The sequence below is a fragment of the Talpa occidentalis genome, unplaced genomic scaffold (genome assembly GCF_014898055.3).
Source record: "Talpa occidentalis isolate TD23 unplaced genomic scaffold, MPIMG_talOcc4v2.1 talOcc4.7, whole genome shotgun sequence".
NCBI classification, from domain to species: Eukaryota; Metazoa; Chordata; class Mammalia; order Eulipotyphla; family Talpidae; genus Talpa; species Talpa occidentalis.
The window spans coordinates 71,703,695-71,721,144 of NW_023605083.1; the positions used below are offsets into that span (position 1 = coordinate 71,703,695).

The 17,450-nt window shown below is 38.4% G+C and overlaps 1 protein-coding gene across 10 annotated transcripts in view; it reads right to left on the minus strand.

Annotated features, from left to right (window-relative positions):
* TUT7 (terminal uridylyl transferase 7) overlaps positions 1-17,450 on the minus strand; it is a 75,076-nt gene that overhangs the window by 21,366 nt on the left and 36,260 nt on the right. For all 10 annotated transcript variants that reach the window (XM_054689646.1, XM_037494940.2, XM_054689645.1 and 7 more), the window contains exons 16-21: positions 17,142-17,242; positions 15,324-15,381; positions 10,272-10,375; positions 2,062-2,151; positions 917-1,030; positions 711-788 (exon numbers count right to left, since the gene is read on the minus strand). In XM_054689646.1, the coding sequence (XP_054545621.1) occupies positions 711-788; positions 917-1,030; positions 2,062-2,151; positions 10,272-10,375; positions 15,324-15,381; positions 17,142-17,242 (545 nt within the window). The remainder of the gene's footprint in view (positions 1-710; positions 789-916; positions 1,031-2,061; positions 2,152-10,271; positions 10,376-15,323; positions 15,382-17,141; positions 17,243-17,450) is intronic.

The following is a 17,450-nucleotide window of genomic DNA, read 5'->3' on the forward strand; positions in this document are numbered from 1 at the left end:
AGGAGAGATCAGGGTTTGAAATGTCAAACTTCAGGGCCTCCCTGGTGGCACAGGGGGTAAAGACACAGTGCTATCAAGCTATCACCAGCCACTGTAGCATGAGTTTGATCCCCAGCCAGGGAGCTAACCCACAGGGTGTAGCAGACCTCTTCCGTCTTGCCCACTGCTCCCCTCAGCAGTGTATCTCAGTACATCTGCCTGTTCTGCTCCCCACTCTGTCTCTGGTGAATCCTCTCACTCCCCTCCACCCCGCCATACCTCTGGCCTATACCTCAGTTTTTTTGAATGCATAAATAAATAAATTTTTTTTTTTAAAAGTCAAACTTGAGATTGCATGCTAGTGTAACAAACTGAACACACAATTTAGAAATTGGTGATGCCTGAGTTATTAAGTCTCTATAACTCAAAGAAAGTTTTCCAAACCCTGTAGGAAGGCAGAGAAAATATCTGTTCATTTGAAAAAAGCTACTGAATTATTTGGAATTATTAGAAACTAAAGAAATCCTGCATATTAGTAGTTCTCTGAAACTTACATGGCTTAGAGAAAATGTTTTCAACTTGAAAGGAAACATCTATATATGCTAGTTTTTTTGCTATGATAAATATAGGTAAATATAATGTGATAATATAGTTGTTGAGACTATACAGCAGTATCATTAACTATCAGTCAAGGATGTAAAAAAAAAAATCGTTACTTTGAAAATACGTACCAGTTCCTTTATTTGATCGAAAAAATAAATATTCCAGCCATCAACAAATATTTCAGGTTTCTTTTCACCTTTATATATCTGAAATTAATTTTAAAAATATTAGTATGGATTACAAACTTAAAACATTGATACAAAAATTTCTAAGAAAAACAGCTCAAAGATCACCTAGCTTTACAGATGAGGAATACAGTTTCTTTTACTAGTACCTCTTGAAGGACAGGAATGACTGGCGGATTCCTCTGTTGGAGAAAATACAGCACCATAAGTGTGTATGCATATGATGATAAGCTGCCTCTAGATGCATCACCAATATCGCACATCTGAAGGAAAGGAAAACAAATAACAAAGGGAAGATCATCAATGTTTTCTGACAAGTTTCCAGCTATTCTATTATCACTTAGTGCAAGGTGCTTATATAGGGGATTAACATAAAATTTTATTAACATTTTCAAATGGCAGACTATGCCAATAAGACCAGGGCCTCCCTGGTGGCGCAAAGGGTTAAGTCTCAATACTAAGAAGCTATCAGCAGCCACTGCAGCATCCCAGCCCAGGGAGCCAACATACATGGCACAGCAGACCTCTCCTGTCTTGACAACTACTCCCCTCAGCAGTGTATTTCAGTCAATCTGTTCTGCTCCCCACTCAGTCTCTGGTGAATCCTCTCATCCCCTGTATCTCTAGCCTACAACCCAGCTCTTGTATGCATAAATAAATAAAATAAATCTTAAAAAAAAAAAAAAGTAAGACCAACCAAGAGAACATCAAACAAAATAAAACTAAAAAGCCCCAATAGAAGGCCTCCCTGGTGGTGCAAGGGGTTAAGACACAATCTAAGAAGCTATCCACAGCTGTTGCAGCACGAATTCGATCCCCAGTCAGGGAGCTACCCACACGGTACAGCAGACATCTCCTGACTCGCTCGCTGCTCCCCTCAGTAGTATATTTCAGTAGATCTGCCTGTTCTGCTCTCTACTCTCTCTGGTGAATCCTCTCACCCCCCACACCCCTGGCCTGTACCCCAGCTCGTGTATGCATAAATAAATAAATCTTAAAAAACAAAACAAAACAAAACAACAAAAGAGCAGTGGAGTTATCAGTCACAAGCAAGATCAGATTATTACGTAATATTTAATTTAATTTAAACCTAATCTGTTATACCCCAATGTCAGACCACTGTCAAGATTTAATTTAGTTTAAATATTTAACTGTTTGCTAAGTAGGGTATTTTTAAGTTAAAAAGAACCATTTGACATGGCTATGGCTTTTTACAATATATAGACTTATCTTCTCAACAAAGTTTGAAAAATCAATGTCATTTTCTGATAAATCACAACAGGAGCATACTTACCTTTGTAAATACTTTCATGGTATAGCACAAATATTTCACTCTGAGGTCAATGGCAGAATAAGCAGATAAGAGCCTTGTATTATGCAGAGCCTGTTAAAAGATAAAATACAGAATAATGCTATCAATGAAAGAAAAAGGTTTTAAACTAGAAAATTCCGAGTAAGTTTACACTCTGATTCATTTTAGAACAAAGACATTCATTTTAGAACAAAGACATTGAAACCTATGTTTTTCTCCCAATGAATAAGCCTCATTAATGTACTAAATAGTAATTAAGAATTGTAAGTAACAACTAACCCCTCATGACTGCCATTATGTTAATATTGAGACTCCCTTAATCTGAATAGTCCCAGAAAATCAGGGCTATTAAAATAAATAACCAGCTACCTTTTAGTATATGTAAGATTCCATCATCCTGTCCTGGCATTATTTAAATTAAATGTTCTTAGGGGCCAAAAGGTCCCATGAAAATCCTAAAGTTTTGAACATGGGTTTAAATAAATAAATAAACCCACATATACACACTCCAAAATTAAAATTGAAGGAAAAAAAAAGTGCTTGCTCACTCTGATTTCATTTTAAATGAATGCTGCTAAAAGGAAAACCACAGTCCCAAAATGGAAGTGCCTGTGGTAAGTCAACTAAGACTTAATACCTAACTTAACAGCAGTTTCAACGTTCTCCAGGAATGCAGTCTTAATTGATTGGTGTGAAATTTTGTTGTCAGCATTAATGAAGTAACTTTTTTTTCCATTTCCCAAAGAAAAAAGAAGTAATCTCTGACAGGACATTTTATTTTCATTCCCCATGAGTTGGTTACCTTGGCCTGAACTGCCTTATCTTACCCTCTTTCTGCCTATTAAAACCTTCATTTTGGAGGGGCGGAGCAACATGGCGGCGAGGAGACGCTGCGAGTAAGATCTCCCATTAAAAAAAGTTAATAGGGAGGAAAAATGGCAGGTCCCAGTGAAAAGTGGGACACGGAAGATAAACGGGTGACGCCAGCAAACTGCCTGAAGAAGAAAGTTGCCATAAAAGAGGACTAGAAGGGAGGGAAGCGCAGAACCCTGCTCCCCTCCCCCGCCCACAGAGGCGGCACTCTCCGACCGGCAGAGAGGAGGAAACAACAAACCAAAACGGCCAACAAGAACAAACGACGCAGCAAGCGGGACTGTGAGTGGAAAGGAACTATTGCAGCCACCACACCCCGTGAACGGGAGCTGTGGAGAACCCTGCAGGATCCACCGCAGCGGTGAGCGAACGGCTCCGAACAAAGACCCCGGGAGACGTGCACACAGCCCGGGCTGCCGGTAAGCTGGCGCGGAAAAGCAGCGCGCTTGGCGCGCTTGAAAAGCAAACACGGACCGGGATCCCGGCTGCCCAGGTCCCCGCGCCTGCGACCTAGGCTTGCGGGGAGACGCGCGGAGGCCCTCACTGGGGTGAAAGTCCCTCCCTGAGTGAGCAGGAACCAGGCGCCCAGGCACGGGAGCGGTGCAAAAGGCGCCATTCCCCGCGCCACTGAACTGGGCTACAGCCCGCGTCCTGGACCTGAGGGCTTTGAACTGAGACCTGGGGCACGAAATTCTGGGCGTGGGTTCTCCACGACGGTGGGGCACAAGGCAGACACAGCACCCCAAAGCCGTTGAGGTTTACCCTACCTTTCTCGCTCTCTGTTCCCTGTCTCACGGGGGTGGGGGGGTTGAAAAACAGCCCCCCAAGGACAATAGGAGAGATCTCTGGCGCCACCTAGCGACCAGAAAAAAAGTCACTAACACCCCATAGAGCAGGGAAATTTCTTAAGACTTCTTGAAAAGGGCAGAAGGCTTCTGGAGGACCCAGTGGCCAGCCGGGAAGTTAGCCCACCCCACGCCAGGCCCCTTCCAACCAGCAGTCGGAGCCCACAGAGGGAGCAGGCACCCACGTCCGGGGCAGACCGGGCACACAAAAGTGTGTGCCTTAGACCGGATGTACAGGGACTGCGTCCCGCTCCGCCAGTTTAGAAAAGGGACATTTCTTCAGTAAAGACTTCCTGAAACCAGCAGAAAGCCCCCCCAGAAGCCAGAGATGGTTCCTGGAGGAGCCAGAGGGGAGCGGAGAAGTTCACCCAAGATGACAGCCAGTCCGAGCAACACAGTGTCCCAATGCATACGACAAATTAGAAAACAGACAGTAGGGAGTAGAAGAACCACACGCAACCTAACAACGCCTCAGGAAAGAAGCACACCACAAAAAGAAAACCACCCTCCAGATTGCAACGACAGTAACATGGAAGAACTTCTGAGCCTTCCAGAAAGAGAATTGAAAATTGCCCTGATTAAAAAAGTGGCAGAAGTCATAAAGGAAAACAATGATCAGAAGAAGGAAATTGAGTCCCTAAAGAGGGAAAACAATGGTCAGAAGAATGAAATTGAGTCCCTAAAAAGGGAAAACAATGGTCAGAAGAATGAAATTGAGTCCCTAAAGAGGGAAGTAAAAGAAATGCAAGAGATCAAAGAATTAATGGAGGAACTAAAGAACTCTGGGAAAAGCAATGAAAGCAGAATAGATGAAATGGAAGAACGAGTAAGTACTCTTGAAGACACAGAAATAAAAAGAACCAAACAGAAAAGGAAAGAGAAGTACGAAGGAAAAAGAACGAAGAAAGACTTCGGGAACTATCTGACTCCATGAGGAAAGGAAATATAAGAGTTATAGGAATTCCAGAAGGAAAGGAGAGAGATGTAGGAACAGAGAAAATATTCCAGGAGATAATTGAAGAGAACTTCCCAAATGCGAAGAAGGAGCTGAAAATTGATATACAAGAAGAACACCAAACTTCCACGACGAAAGGAAAAACACAGCAAGACACATAATAGTAAAGCTCCCAAGAGTCCAGGACAAGGAAAAAATAATGAAGCTGACAAGAGGGAAGAGACAGATGACATTCAAAGGAAAACCAATCAGGCTGACATCAGACTTCTCTGAAGAAACACTATGGGCAAGGAGAGAGTGGAGGGACATAGTCAACAGACTCCAAGAAAACAGATGCCAACCAAGAATACTCTATCCCGCAAAGCTCTCCTTCCTCTTTGAAGAAAGAATATGGACCTTCCCAGACAAAGAGAAACTCCGGAATTTCATTACGACTAAACCCCCACTCCAAAAAATACTACAAGGAATCATAAAGCCAGAACCTCAGAGGGATGAATAACAACGAAAGAAGACCAAAAAAAAAAAAAAGTTATTAAAAGAATAAATAAATAAAATCAAAGGAAAGACAAACACAATGGCAAATACAGATGCTAACATATCAATATTAACTCTAAATGTAAATGGACTAAACTCTTCAATAAAAAGACACAGAGTTGCAGCCTGGATTAAGAAACAAAACCCAACCTTTTGCTGTCTCCAGGAAACACATTTAGCTACAAAAGATAAAAATAGGCTTAACGTTAAAGGATGGAAAACAATCCTACAAGCAAATGGACCAAAAAAGAAAGCAGGAACAGCTATACTTATATCAGATAAAACGGACTTCAAACTCAAAAAAATAAAGAGAGACCCCAGTGGTCACTACATTATGATCAAGGGGACAATACTTCAAGAAGAAATAACACTCATTAACATATACTCACCAAACGAAGGAGCACCAAAATATATCAGACAACTGTTGTCCTCTCTGAAAACAGACATCAGAGAAAACACATACGTAGTGGGAGACTTCAACACACCACTATCAACAATGGATAGATCAACAAGACAAAAAATAAGTAAAGAAACTAAAGCTCTAAATAAGGACCTAGAGCATTTGGGCTTAACAGACATCTATAGAACACTAAACCCAAAAAAAACGGAGTACACATTTTTCTCAAGCGCACACGGATCATTCTCCAGGATCGATCACATACTGGGGCACAAGACAAACATCAACAGATACACCAAGATTGAAATCATACCAACCATTTTTTCTGACCATGAAGGCATCAAACTAGAAATAAACCATAAAAAGAAGGCAAGGAACTATCCTACCTCATGGAGATTAAAAACCACACTACTGGAAGACCACTGGACTAATGAGGAGATCAAAGAAGAAATTAAAAAATTCTTTGAATTGAATGACAAGGAGGACACTAATATCCTAAATGTATGGGATGCAGCAAAAGCAGTAATAAGAGGAAAATACATAGCAATAGAAGCTCACATCAAAAAACAAGAAAGAACTCAAAGAAACAACCTAATCTCGAAGCTCAGAGATCTAGAAAAAGAACAACAAAAAACCCCAAAACCAGTAGAAGAAAAGAAATAATAAAAACCAAAGCAGAAATAAATGAAATTGAAACTAAAAAAACAGTCCACAAGATCAATGAAACCAAGAGCTGGTTCTTCGAAAAAATAAATAAAATAGACAAACCCCTAGCCAGGCTCACAAAGGAAAAAAGGGAGAAAGCACAAATAAACAGGATCATAAATGAAAGAGGAGAAATCACAACGGACACAGCAGAAATCAAAAGAATAATCAGTAACTACTATGAACAGTTATATGGAAACAAGTTCAACAATCTAGAGGAGATGGACAAATTCCTACCACTCTACAATCACCCAAAGCTAGATAAAGAAGAAATAGAACACCTAAACAGACCAATTACAAGCAGCGAAATTGAAATGGTAATCAAAAACCTTCCCAAAAACAAAAGCCCAGGACCTGATGGATTTACAAATGAATTCTACCAAAGATTCAGAGACGAATTAGTGCCTATCCTTCACAAACTCTTCCAAAAAATTGAGAAGGAAGGGACAATACCAAACACGTTCCATGAAGCCAACATTACACTAATACCAAAACCGAATAAGGACAACACAAAAAAGGAAAACTACAGGCCAATCTCCCTAATGAACACTGATGCAAAAATCCTCAATAAAATTTTAGCTATCAGAATCCAACAATGTATCCATAAGATAATTCACCACAACCAAGTAGGATTCATTCCAGGGACACAAGGATGGTTTAACATCCGAAAATCAATCAACGTTATCCAACACATCAACAAAAAGAAATATAAAAACCATATGATAATATCAATAGATGCTGAGAAAGCTTTCGACAAAGTGCAACACCCATTCATGATAAAAGCCCTTGAAATTCTTGGGATACAAGGAACATACCTCAACATCATAAAGGCCATCTATGACAAGCCAACAGCCAGTATCATCCTCAATGGTGAAAAGCTGAAAGCAATTCCATTAAGATCTGGAACAAGACAAGGATGTCCACTCTCACCACTGCTTTTCAATATAATACTGGAAGTCCTAGCCAGAGCAATAAGACAAGAGAAAGACATACAAGGAATCCAAATAGGAAAAGAAGAAGTCAAACTATCACCATTTGCAGATGATATGATAATATACATAGAGAACCCCAAAAACTCCACAGAAAAACTAATTCAACTCATCAATCAATTCAGTAAAGTGGCAGGATACAAAATCAACACGCAAAAGTCAGTAGCCTTCCTATACACAAACAATAAATCTGAAAAAGAATCAAAAAAACCATCCCTTTTATTATCGAAACAAAAAAAATCAAATATTTGGGAATAAATCTAACAAAAGAGGTAAAGGACCTATACAAAGAAAATTATAAAACACTGTTAAAAGAAATAGAAGAAGACACAAAGAAATGGAAAGACATCCCCTGCTCATGGATTGGAAGAATTAACATTATTAAAATGGCCATCCTACCAAAAGCAATATACCGATTCAATGCTATTCCAATCAAAATTTCAATGTCATTCTTCAAAGAAATAGAACAATTATTGATGAAATTCATATGGAATCACCAAAAACCCCGAATAGCCAAAGCTCTCCTGAAAAAAAAAGAAGGGAATGGAGGCATCACACTCCCAGACTTCAAACTATACTACAAAGCCATAATCATCAAAACTGCATGGTATTGGAACAAGAACAGACATACAGACCAATGGAATCGAATAGAAAATCCAGAAATAAACCCACAGATTTATGGTCAACTAATCTTTGACAAAGGAGCAAAGACTATGCATTGGAGCAAAGAAAGTTTGTTTAATGAATGGTGCTGGGAAAACTGGGTCGCTACATGCAAAAGAATGAAGCTTGACCACTACCTCACACCATACACAAAAATCAACTCAAAATGGATTAAAGAACTAGACATAAGACCTGAAACCATAAAATACATAGAAGGAAATATAGGTGAAACACTACGTGATTTGCATATCAAAGACATCTTTACAGACACATCACCCAAAGCAGTGATAGTGAAGGCAAAGATAAACAGATGGGACTACATCAAATTAAAGAGCTTCTGCACAGCAAAAGAGACAATAACAAAAACAAAGAGAAACCCCACCAACTGGGAGAACATTTTTGCACCCAACACTAATGATAAAGGACTGATCACAAAAATCTGCAAAGAGCTGATGAAACTCAACAACAACAAAGAAAATACTCCAGTCAAAAAATGGGCAGAAGAGCTGAAAAGAAACTTCTCTGAAGAGGAAATGCAAATGGCCAACAGACATATGAAAAAATGTTCAACATCACTTGTCATCAGGGAAATGCAAATCAAAACTACCATGAGATACCATCTTACACCAGTGAGAATGGCACATATTAAAAAAACTAGCAACAACAAATGTTGGCGAGATTGTGGAGAAAAAGGAACTCTTCTGCACTGTTGGTGGGAATGCAAACTGGTCCAACCACTATGGAGAGCTGTGTGGAGATTTCTGGACCTACTAAACATAGAGCTTCCATATGATCCAGCAACTCCACTCCTAGGTATTTACCCAAAGGACACAGAAACATCCATTCCAAAGAACACCTGCACCCCTATGTTTATAGCAGCACTATTTACAATAGCTAAGCTTTGGAAACAGCCCAAATGCCCAAAAATAGATGACTGGATCAAAAAGATGTGGTACATATATACCATGGAATATTACTCAGCATTCAAAAAAGATAAACACATGCAATTTGCAGAAACATGGATGGCGCTGGAAGGGATCATGCTCAGCGAAATAAGCCAAAAAGAAAAAGAAAAATACCGGATGGTCTCACTCATAGCAGGAATCTAGAAAACTTAAATAAGGGATCAGGAAAAAGAATAACTATAAGAAAGTGAAAATCAAAATCAACAAAAAACTATGAACCAGAGACACTTTTTGGGGGGTGGGGGCCGGGAGGGGAGGGATTGGGGTCAGAATGGGGCATGTGCAGTTGTATGGGGGAATATAAAAATAAAATTTATTATTTAATAAAAAAAAAAAATCAAGAAAAACACACACACACAAAAAAAAAAAAAACATTTTTCACCGAGTTACTAGATCAGAAAATATTTTATGCTTTATTCTAAAAGGTTTTTTTTGTTTGTTTAACATTTAAATCTATGATTGGTTTTGTGTTACCTTTTGTAAATCATATTAAACTTAGCATAAGGAACTATATTTTACCTATAAATAGCCATCTCTGTGTTATTATTTTTATTTTTAGTATTTTGGTATGTATTTAGTTTAAAAATATTGTTTTATTCAGATTTATTAATCTCGTCATCTGCAATATCTATTCTATCAATAAACCAACCAGATTTTTTAAAAAAAAAAAAAAAACCTTCATTTTGTACAAGTTTTTGGAACGCTAGTCTACTTGCTATAAGGGAAGTTGTGCAATTCATGCATTATTTAATATAGTCAGCTAGATGTTTAATATTAACCTGGCTGGGTTTTTGTTAACAATACTAGTATTAACCTAATCTGTTATACCCCAATGTCAGACCACTGTCAAGTATGTAACAAGCAAACACAAATAATGATCAAAAGAATGAATAAGATGAAAGGAGTGGCTCATTTAACTTGAGATTTTATAAAATAAGATATTCACTCCTGGGCCTCCCTGGTGGCTCAAGGGGTTAAGCACCACACTACAAAGCAATCCACAGCCTTTGCAGCACGAGTTCGATCCCCGGCTGGCCAGGGAACAACTCACATGGCGAAACAGCTCTCTCCTCTTTCACCCACTGCTCCCCTCACCTTATTTCAGTCAGTCTGCCTGTTCTGTTCCCCACTCTGTCTCTGGTGAACCCTCTCACCCCCAACACCTCTGGCCTGTACCCCAGTTCTTATAAGCATAAATAATTTTTTATAAAAAGATAATTCACTCCCTTTGCCTTCCTTAAAGAAAAGGCCTAAAGAAAACCTTACCAGTGTGTTATACAAACTGATGTCCACTTCCAGACCACTTCTCAAATGGAAAAACTTTACAATTGGCACCTTTGCTGTTGTTATAGGCAAGATGTTTCTCAGACCTAGGTTAGGACATAAGATAGTATTAGTAAATACAGGAGCAGGGGCTATGAGTAGCTCTTATGTTAATGTTTCACTATAAATTAATGTGAACTTAACTTTGGCTTATTTTGCTATAGTCAACAAACGTGGCAAAGTTTATGATTGTTAAACACATTCACATTTAAAGTACAGCAGGCCCTTCTGCCTGCCTGGTAACAAACTTTTCAGAAAACCTTAAGTGTGTTTCTGCATCAGACTCAGCCTACTGGCAATGCAAGCAAGGCACTGGAATGGTGGGTCTTGGCTTTCTAGAATTCTCAGATATTACTTTCAAATCCACTTTGCCCTCCGAGAACTCACTGGATTGTGTGCTTGCTCTTGGAAAGCTGTCAGTCTGATAAACACCAAAAAAGAGGAAATTACTACAGAGTCTGAACTCCATGGTCCCTATGTACTCTCTCCACAGACTGTATCTATTCGGGAGAAAAGCCTACCATCATCTGAATGCTCAAAACAAGATCATAGATCTTGATCATAGATCTAAGAGTTATGCAGTAAAAGAAAATAATCAACTTCAAAAAAATTATGAAGTAAAAGAAAGCAACCAGCTTCAAAAAAAGGAGGGAATTGTATTCTCAATTGTATTTGCAAAAAGAGGAAGAAAATGTATCCTTTTGAAAAAGGATAAGAAGTATAAATAGAGGTGGCTGAGGGACTCATCAGGTAGGGAAAACAGCACGTGGAATAAGAATAGATGCCTGAAACAGACGGCATGTTCAGAGAACTTCCAATGAATTTCACAGACTAGAGAATGAACTTGAGCAAGAATAAGTAATAAGGAGAAGCAGCAGAAATTGGGAAGAGTTCAAATAGAGAACATATATATCCTCCTAAGAATTAATCTTAGGGGCAAAGAGAAGCTGATGAACTAGTGTAAGCTGGGAATAATCACTGACCACATCTATTCAATGTGCTCCTTGCAATGGATAGATTTCAACACAGCAATAGAAGCAGGGTAACCATCATGAAAAATGATCTGGGCCTGAACTATCCTGGCGGAATGGGAATGAAGAGAAGCAGCAAGACATGTCTGAGAGCATTTATAAGTGGCTGGGCTGGGAAGTGGATGTAGGGATCACAAGGGAGGAAGGCTTTAACAGTAAGAGGTTTAGTTTCCTGAGTGCCTAAAGTCCTTTACAAACATTACTTCCTCATACTGTTCACTTTCATCACCTTTATGTTAACTAACAGATGAATAAACAGATGAGGAATCCAGAAGTTAGCTTGCTTAGGAATATGCCACTGGTAAATTATGGACCTGAGATTCAACTCTAGGTGACTTATTCCAAACTTCTTCTCAACTTAGGGAGAGAGGCAAAAATTGGGAAATTCCCCTACTCAACTCTAGGACAAGGAGGTAGACCAATTATCACCACCCATTCTAGTGATTCCTAGGAAGCCAATGTCAACAACCAAGAAAACAGATTCAGAAGGAAGGACAGGGAGTGGTGGCGCTAGCAGAATGGAGGCAGTAGAGGAAGGAGTTCATTCTGATATGAAGTTTGAGTTTCTTTTGAAAGATGTGTTGACAGTTATCTAGGAGAGCAAGTACACAGTGACCTAGAACTCAGGAGAAAAGTATGCAGATGACAGAGAAAGTGTCAAAGAAGGTCTATGTGGGAGATGGCAAGGAAGCTTAATATTGCTGGGGAGGAATAGTATAAGTTAGCAAATGATAGGCCCTGCACTTATGTATTGCCTTGCTTAACTTTAAATGCTATTGTTATTATTTACACTTTACAAATAAGGAGCTGAGTGTTTATAAGGTGGCTGAGTCACTTTCTGGGATTGCAGAGTCAGAAAGTGGGAAGTCAAGATCTAATAGCAGACCACTGTGTGATTCCAGAACCCACACTAGCTACTTGGCTATGCTGCCTTTACATGAGGTAGCCTTTTCTTCTCTTTCCCCCATTTTAGAACTTGACACTGTCACCTGCTATGAGACCTCTAAGACCTATGTGCTAGGATTTATTCACAGAGCATCATCCAGGTTCTTATTTTATCATTCCAATAGTTCCTTTTCCAGTGTCTTTTCTGCACACAGAAACCAAAGTATAGTTCTCAACTTCTTTCAAGTGATCCTTTGGAATTTTTTGTTCCTGGTTTCTCCCTCTTCTTAACATGTACAAAGTTTATTTTGAAATGTTTCAAGTTTATTTTATCCTTCAACCCTGACTGACAAGTCCTTTTTTCTAACTGCGTGCCTGACTATTAACTCAGAGACTATACCTTCACGGCAAACTTAAACACCTCAACACTAGTGTTCTCTGCAAACAATCCCTTTTTTCAAGTATCTGACAGCAACCTAAGCCCTTATTTCCTATTAGAAGGTGCCATCCAAGAAACTTCCCTTTGGGCTCTCTCATATCCTTTCTCCTTATAGGAACACTGGCACCTGGTTACGGTCTTCTGTCTTGCACAGCACTCAGTGATTCTAAGGATGTGAGCGTCAACAAACAACAGATTATACCAGTTACCTAAAAAGAGACTAACAGACTGTGCGAGATCCCTAAGAGACTATACTTGCTCCGCTAAAAATCTTAAAATTTGCTTTTATTGGGATTCTCCCCTCCAGAAGAAACTTCAGTGACTTTCAAGCATGTATAGATTTATTATCTTATTTCCTAATAGTTTCCAGTTGAAGCTTCTCTGTCAATCTTCTCGTTATTCTCCAAATTATACTACAGTAATTCTCATGTTTATATCCTCGCACTATAAGGAATGATTTTTCTTTTAGTCTGTTCAAATAGTATTTGTTATTATCTGAGATCAGAAAACAAGTCGGTCTTTTTATGAATCTCCCCTATGCAACTCTTCTACAGAATCTGTATCTCCTCAAAAGTTATTTAATGTTTATTATAATCTTTGACTCATTTTGATAAGCAAATCAAAGAGAGTAACCTCACATTGTTATGTGACAGGTCCTTGAGTTTAGATACTTATTTTTTTTGCTATTATCACTAACTGTCCAACACAGTGCTGTTATTATCCATGTGTATGAAGCACTTTCCAGTCTGAAAGTGTCCCATTTTATTTTATTATTATTTTTTTAAAGATTTATTTATTTATTTATACAACCACTGGGTACAGTCAGAAGTGTGGGAGGATGAGAGAATTCACCAGAGCCAGAGCAGGGAGCAGAGCAGGCAGAAGGACCGAAGTACACTGCAGAGAGCAGCAGCGGGCGCGGCAGGAGAGGTCTGCAAGCCATGTGGGACCCTCTCCCGGTGGCCGGGGAGCAGCCGGGGATCGAACCGGTGCTGCAGAGGCTGCGGGCAGCTTTGCAACCCAGTGCTCAACCACTGCGCCACCGGGGAGGCCCAGTGTGTCCTATTTTAAACATGTTTCATTCTTAGGAAGTACATACTGATATATTTAGGGGAAAGAGATGTGATATCTGCAGTTTGAGTTCAAATGGTATAGGAAAAAGACATGAGCAAGCAAGAGACAGATCAAATGTGGTAAAAAACTGACAACTGATGGATCTGAGTGAAAGACAGAGTTTTTTCTACAGTCTTTGCTGTTTTAAGTTTAAAATCATTTCATTATAAAAATCAAAATCTAGCTTAGTACTAAAAAATAGTCATAACTTGACAATTTAGTTTCTTTGCATAATCTTTAAAAAAAGGTTAGAATTCTCAAGTGAATGAAACTTATTTTAATAACCAAAAATAAAAGTATATCAATACACATTTTAAAAATGCTGATGCTCTAGCTTTACTTTTAGTGGGAATACACCAAAATTCTGATTTTGTTTATTATTTAAATAAGATGGCATTTGCTTTTAAGCTCCTGAAAAAAACAAAAACAAGTATTATGTTTGTGTTGCTTATGTGTGGGGGGGCATTCTCATGCTGTGAATTTAAGTGTATTCCTTTTTTTTTGATATATATATATTTAAATTTTTAATTATATATATTTTACATTTTTTAACAAAGTTTGCTTTCTTTTCTCAAGTGTAGTCCCCATAGAATTTCCACCACCAGTTCACCTGTGCACCATCACCACAGTCCCCTGTGCTCTTCCCTCCCTCATTCAGATCCCTATCCCTCTCTCCCCCTCCCCTGCAGACGTCGCTGGTTTATAGTTGTCTGTTTATTTTTGTTTCGTTTTATTGTGTTTTTTATTGTTATTTTTTTTCCCCGATGCCTTATTTGGTTCCCCTGTATTCCTCCTACAAGTCAAAACATATGATATTTTTCTTTTTCCTTCTTGACTGAGATCTAAGTAAGATTTTTCCATGGATAGTCCATGGATTTTAAGTTCCGGGAGGGCATAGATCCTATTTTGTTAAGCTGCATTCTAAGCTCTTAGCATAGAACTTGCTGAGCCACATTTGAAAAGATTTCCACTGTTAACAGCATTTATAGTTGCCTGTGACAGCAAAAGATTATGGTAATTGTTTTTCTTTTCTACACAAAATTTATAAACTCTACACATTTAGAGTTATAAGTCCTAACAGTCCAGTTTTCTCAATTTATTGATGGCAGAAATGAAATTAAGGGCAATTAAATAACTAAATTGGTGATACACAACTTGTTGAACAGCACAGGTGTAAATAAGTCCATAACCCCAGTCCACAATGCTTTTCACCATACTACATACCAATGTTAATGCCTGCACTTTGGTTTATACAATGTTAACAAAACAAAAATGATTTTCAAAATTTTTAGCCTACATGGCATATGCCTTGTCTTGAAATAAAAAATGAGCTAGAAAAATGTGCACGCAAATTATCTGCAGTTTCTCAGTCTTATACTTAATCACTTAAGATCTTTTAAAGACTCCAATATTGCAAATATCTATAAATGAGCCAAATACTGTTTCACTGGCATTAGTAAATTCTGAATATGTAAGACACTAACATATAAGGCAAATATATTTTTCAGAAAAAACTTATAAAAGTACCTGAATGTTTTCTGAGGACTCTTGCTAACTCTTCAATAGTTTTTACACAGTCCAAACCCTGCAACAAAATGGCACAAATTATTAAATCAAAAATGGAAGACAGATTCCTAAACTGACTATAAACAGTTTCCATCAACTGCAGAAATAATGAATTTCAAATCATTTTTTTGCTTGTGGGCAACCATGGGTCAGAATCCTAAGGGAAAAAAGTACCCCATACCCCCTACTTAATAATCGCTTTTGGAGGCACAACAAAGGCAAAAATAATCATACCTGCATTTTCCCCTGTGTGTTGCTATGTTTCAAAGAAGTACCTTATATGCCAGAATAAGTAAGAGGTAATTTTTATGTCTGGTCTTACTCATTCATTGTAAACTTCATTATAATTTAAATTGAGAGCTGTGGAAAGTGATTATTTCCCCAGAGAACTAGTCAAAACTACAATGCACAAAATGAAAGTCATAGAATATGAATAATATTTCAAATACACTATACTTAGAAGCACTTCGGCTGAGCTATTTCAATATAAGCCCTTCGATGGTTACACATATCCCATAAGCAGAATGAGATGCCATAAAACCAATCTTGTAAGTTATGTAAAAATTCAATCTTGACAATATACTATAAAGTCATTCCATACATAGGACCCAATTTTGCTTATCCATATTATTCACCATACTCAGGCTAGATAACTTTTGGCTATTTACCCAAATCAGAAATATATGGAAAAGACAAAGACCTGAAATTAAGAAAAGCAAAGATCTTGAATAACAGCAGCATCAACTATTTGGATATACAACATTTGGACTGTTGTTGAAAATAAAAGAGGATGCAATTCATGCTTCTCAGATTTTATTTATAAAAATTCCTTCTTGTACATCAGGGTGAGCAAACCTTTTCTGCTCATTGTAACTATTCAACCCTGCAGTTACAGGGTAAAAGCAGCAACTGGTAACATATGATTGAAGGGGTGTGGCTGCACTCTAATAAAACTGTATTTAGAAAACAGGCAGTGAGCTGCCAAGCCTGCTGACTCTAGATATACTTGATAGCTTCTGTATACAACAATCTCCTAAGGCAAGAGGAGCTATCACTTCCATTTTATCAATTATCAACCAAAAACCATGTTTAGGGAATGATGAAACCAAGTTTGCCTTGACTGTTAAATGAAGCACTCTAATTACTGTGACATACTGCCTTACTTACTAACAAACTTTTCAGAAAACAGGTGTGTTCATGCATGAGTCACCCAATGGTCATGCAAGTAGGACACTAAAAAGGCTGGCCTGGCTTTCTAGAATTCCCACGTGTCACTTTTAAATCCACTTTGTATTACAGGTTGACAGAATGAGACTTTCTACTCCTCGAAATTCACCTTAAAAAACTTTTTTTTAAAATAAGATTTATTTATTTATACAAGAACTGAAGTACAGGCCAGAATCGCGGGAGGGTGAGAGGATTCACTAGAGACAGAGCGGGGAATAGAACAGGCAGACTGACAAAATACACTGCTGAGAGGAACAGCGGGCATGACAGGAGAGGTCTGCCGCACCATGTGGGACCCTCGCCAGCTGGCCGGAATCGAACCGGTGCTGCAAAGGCTGCGGACAGCTTCACAGTGGCGCGCTCAACTGCCTGTGCCACCAGGGGAGGCCCTCACCTTAAACCTCTGAATGTATTGGACCAGAGAGATTACATCACATAGTGTGCTCCATGGGGTTTGCCCTGATTAATTTGGAAAATATAAAGCTGTATTATCAGTCAAGAGTGTCAATTCACACTGCCACAGCAAATGGAAGTTTTATGTGGTTACGATACCTCAGCAGTTTCATGTCCGTTAATTGTCATACAAACATCGAGGTCACTCTGCTTGAAACCAAATCCATTTTTGGAGGAGCCAAATAAGCTTAATTTAGTTCCTGTTAGGAATATATGAAAAGTAATAACTAATTACTGCTGTACATTTAATTTTCTGATAAAAACAGCCTTCTCATCAATCAAAACTATTCTGTTAACTACCTTACATTAACTTTACTATAATTATATTCTTATTAACCATTTACTATAACTTACTTTTTCTCAAAATTTATTTTTTCAAAAATCTGTTAATAAATACAAGCTGTACAT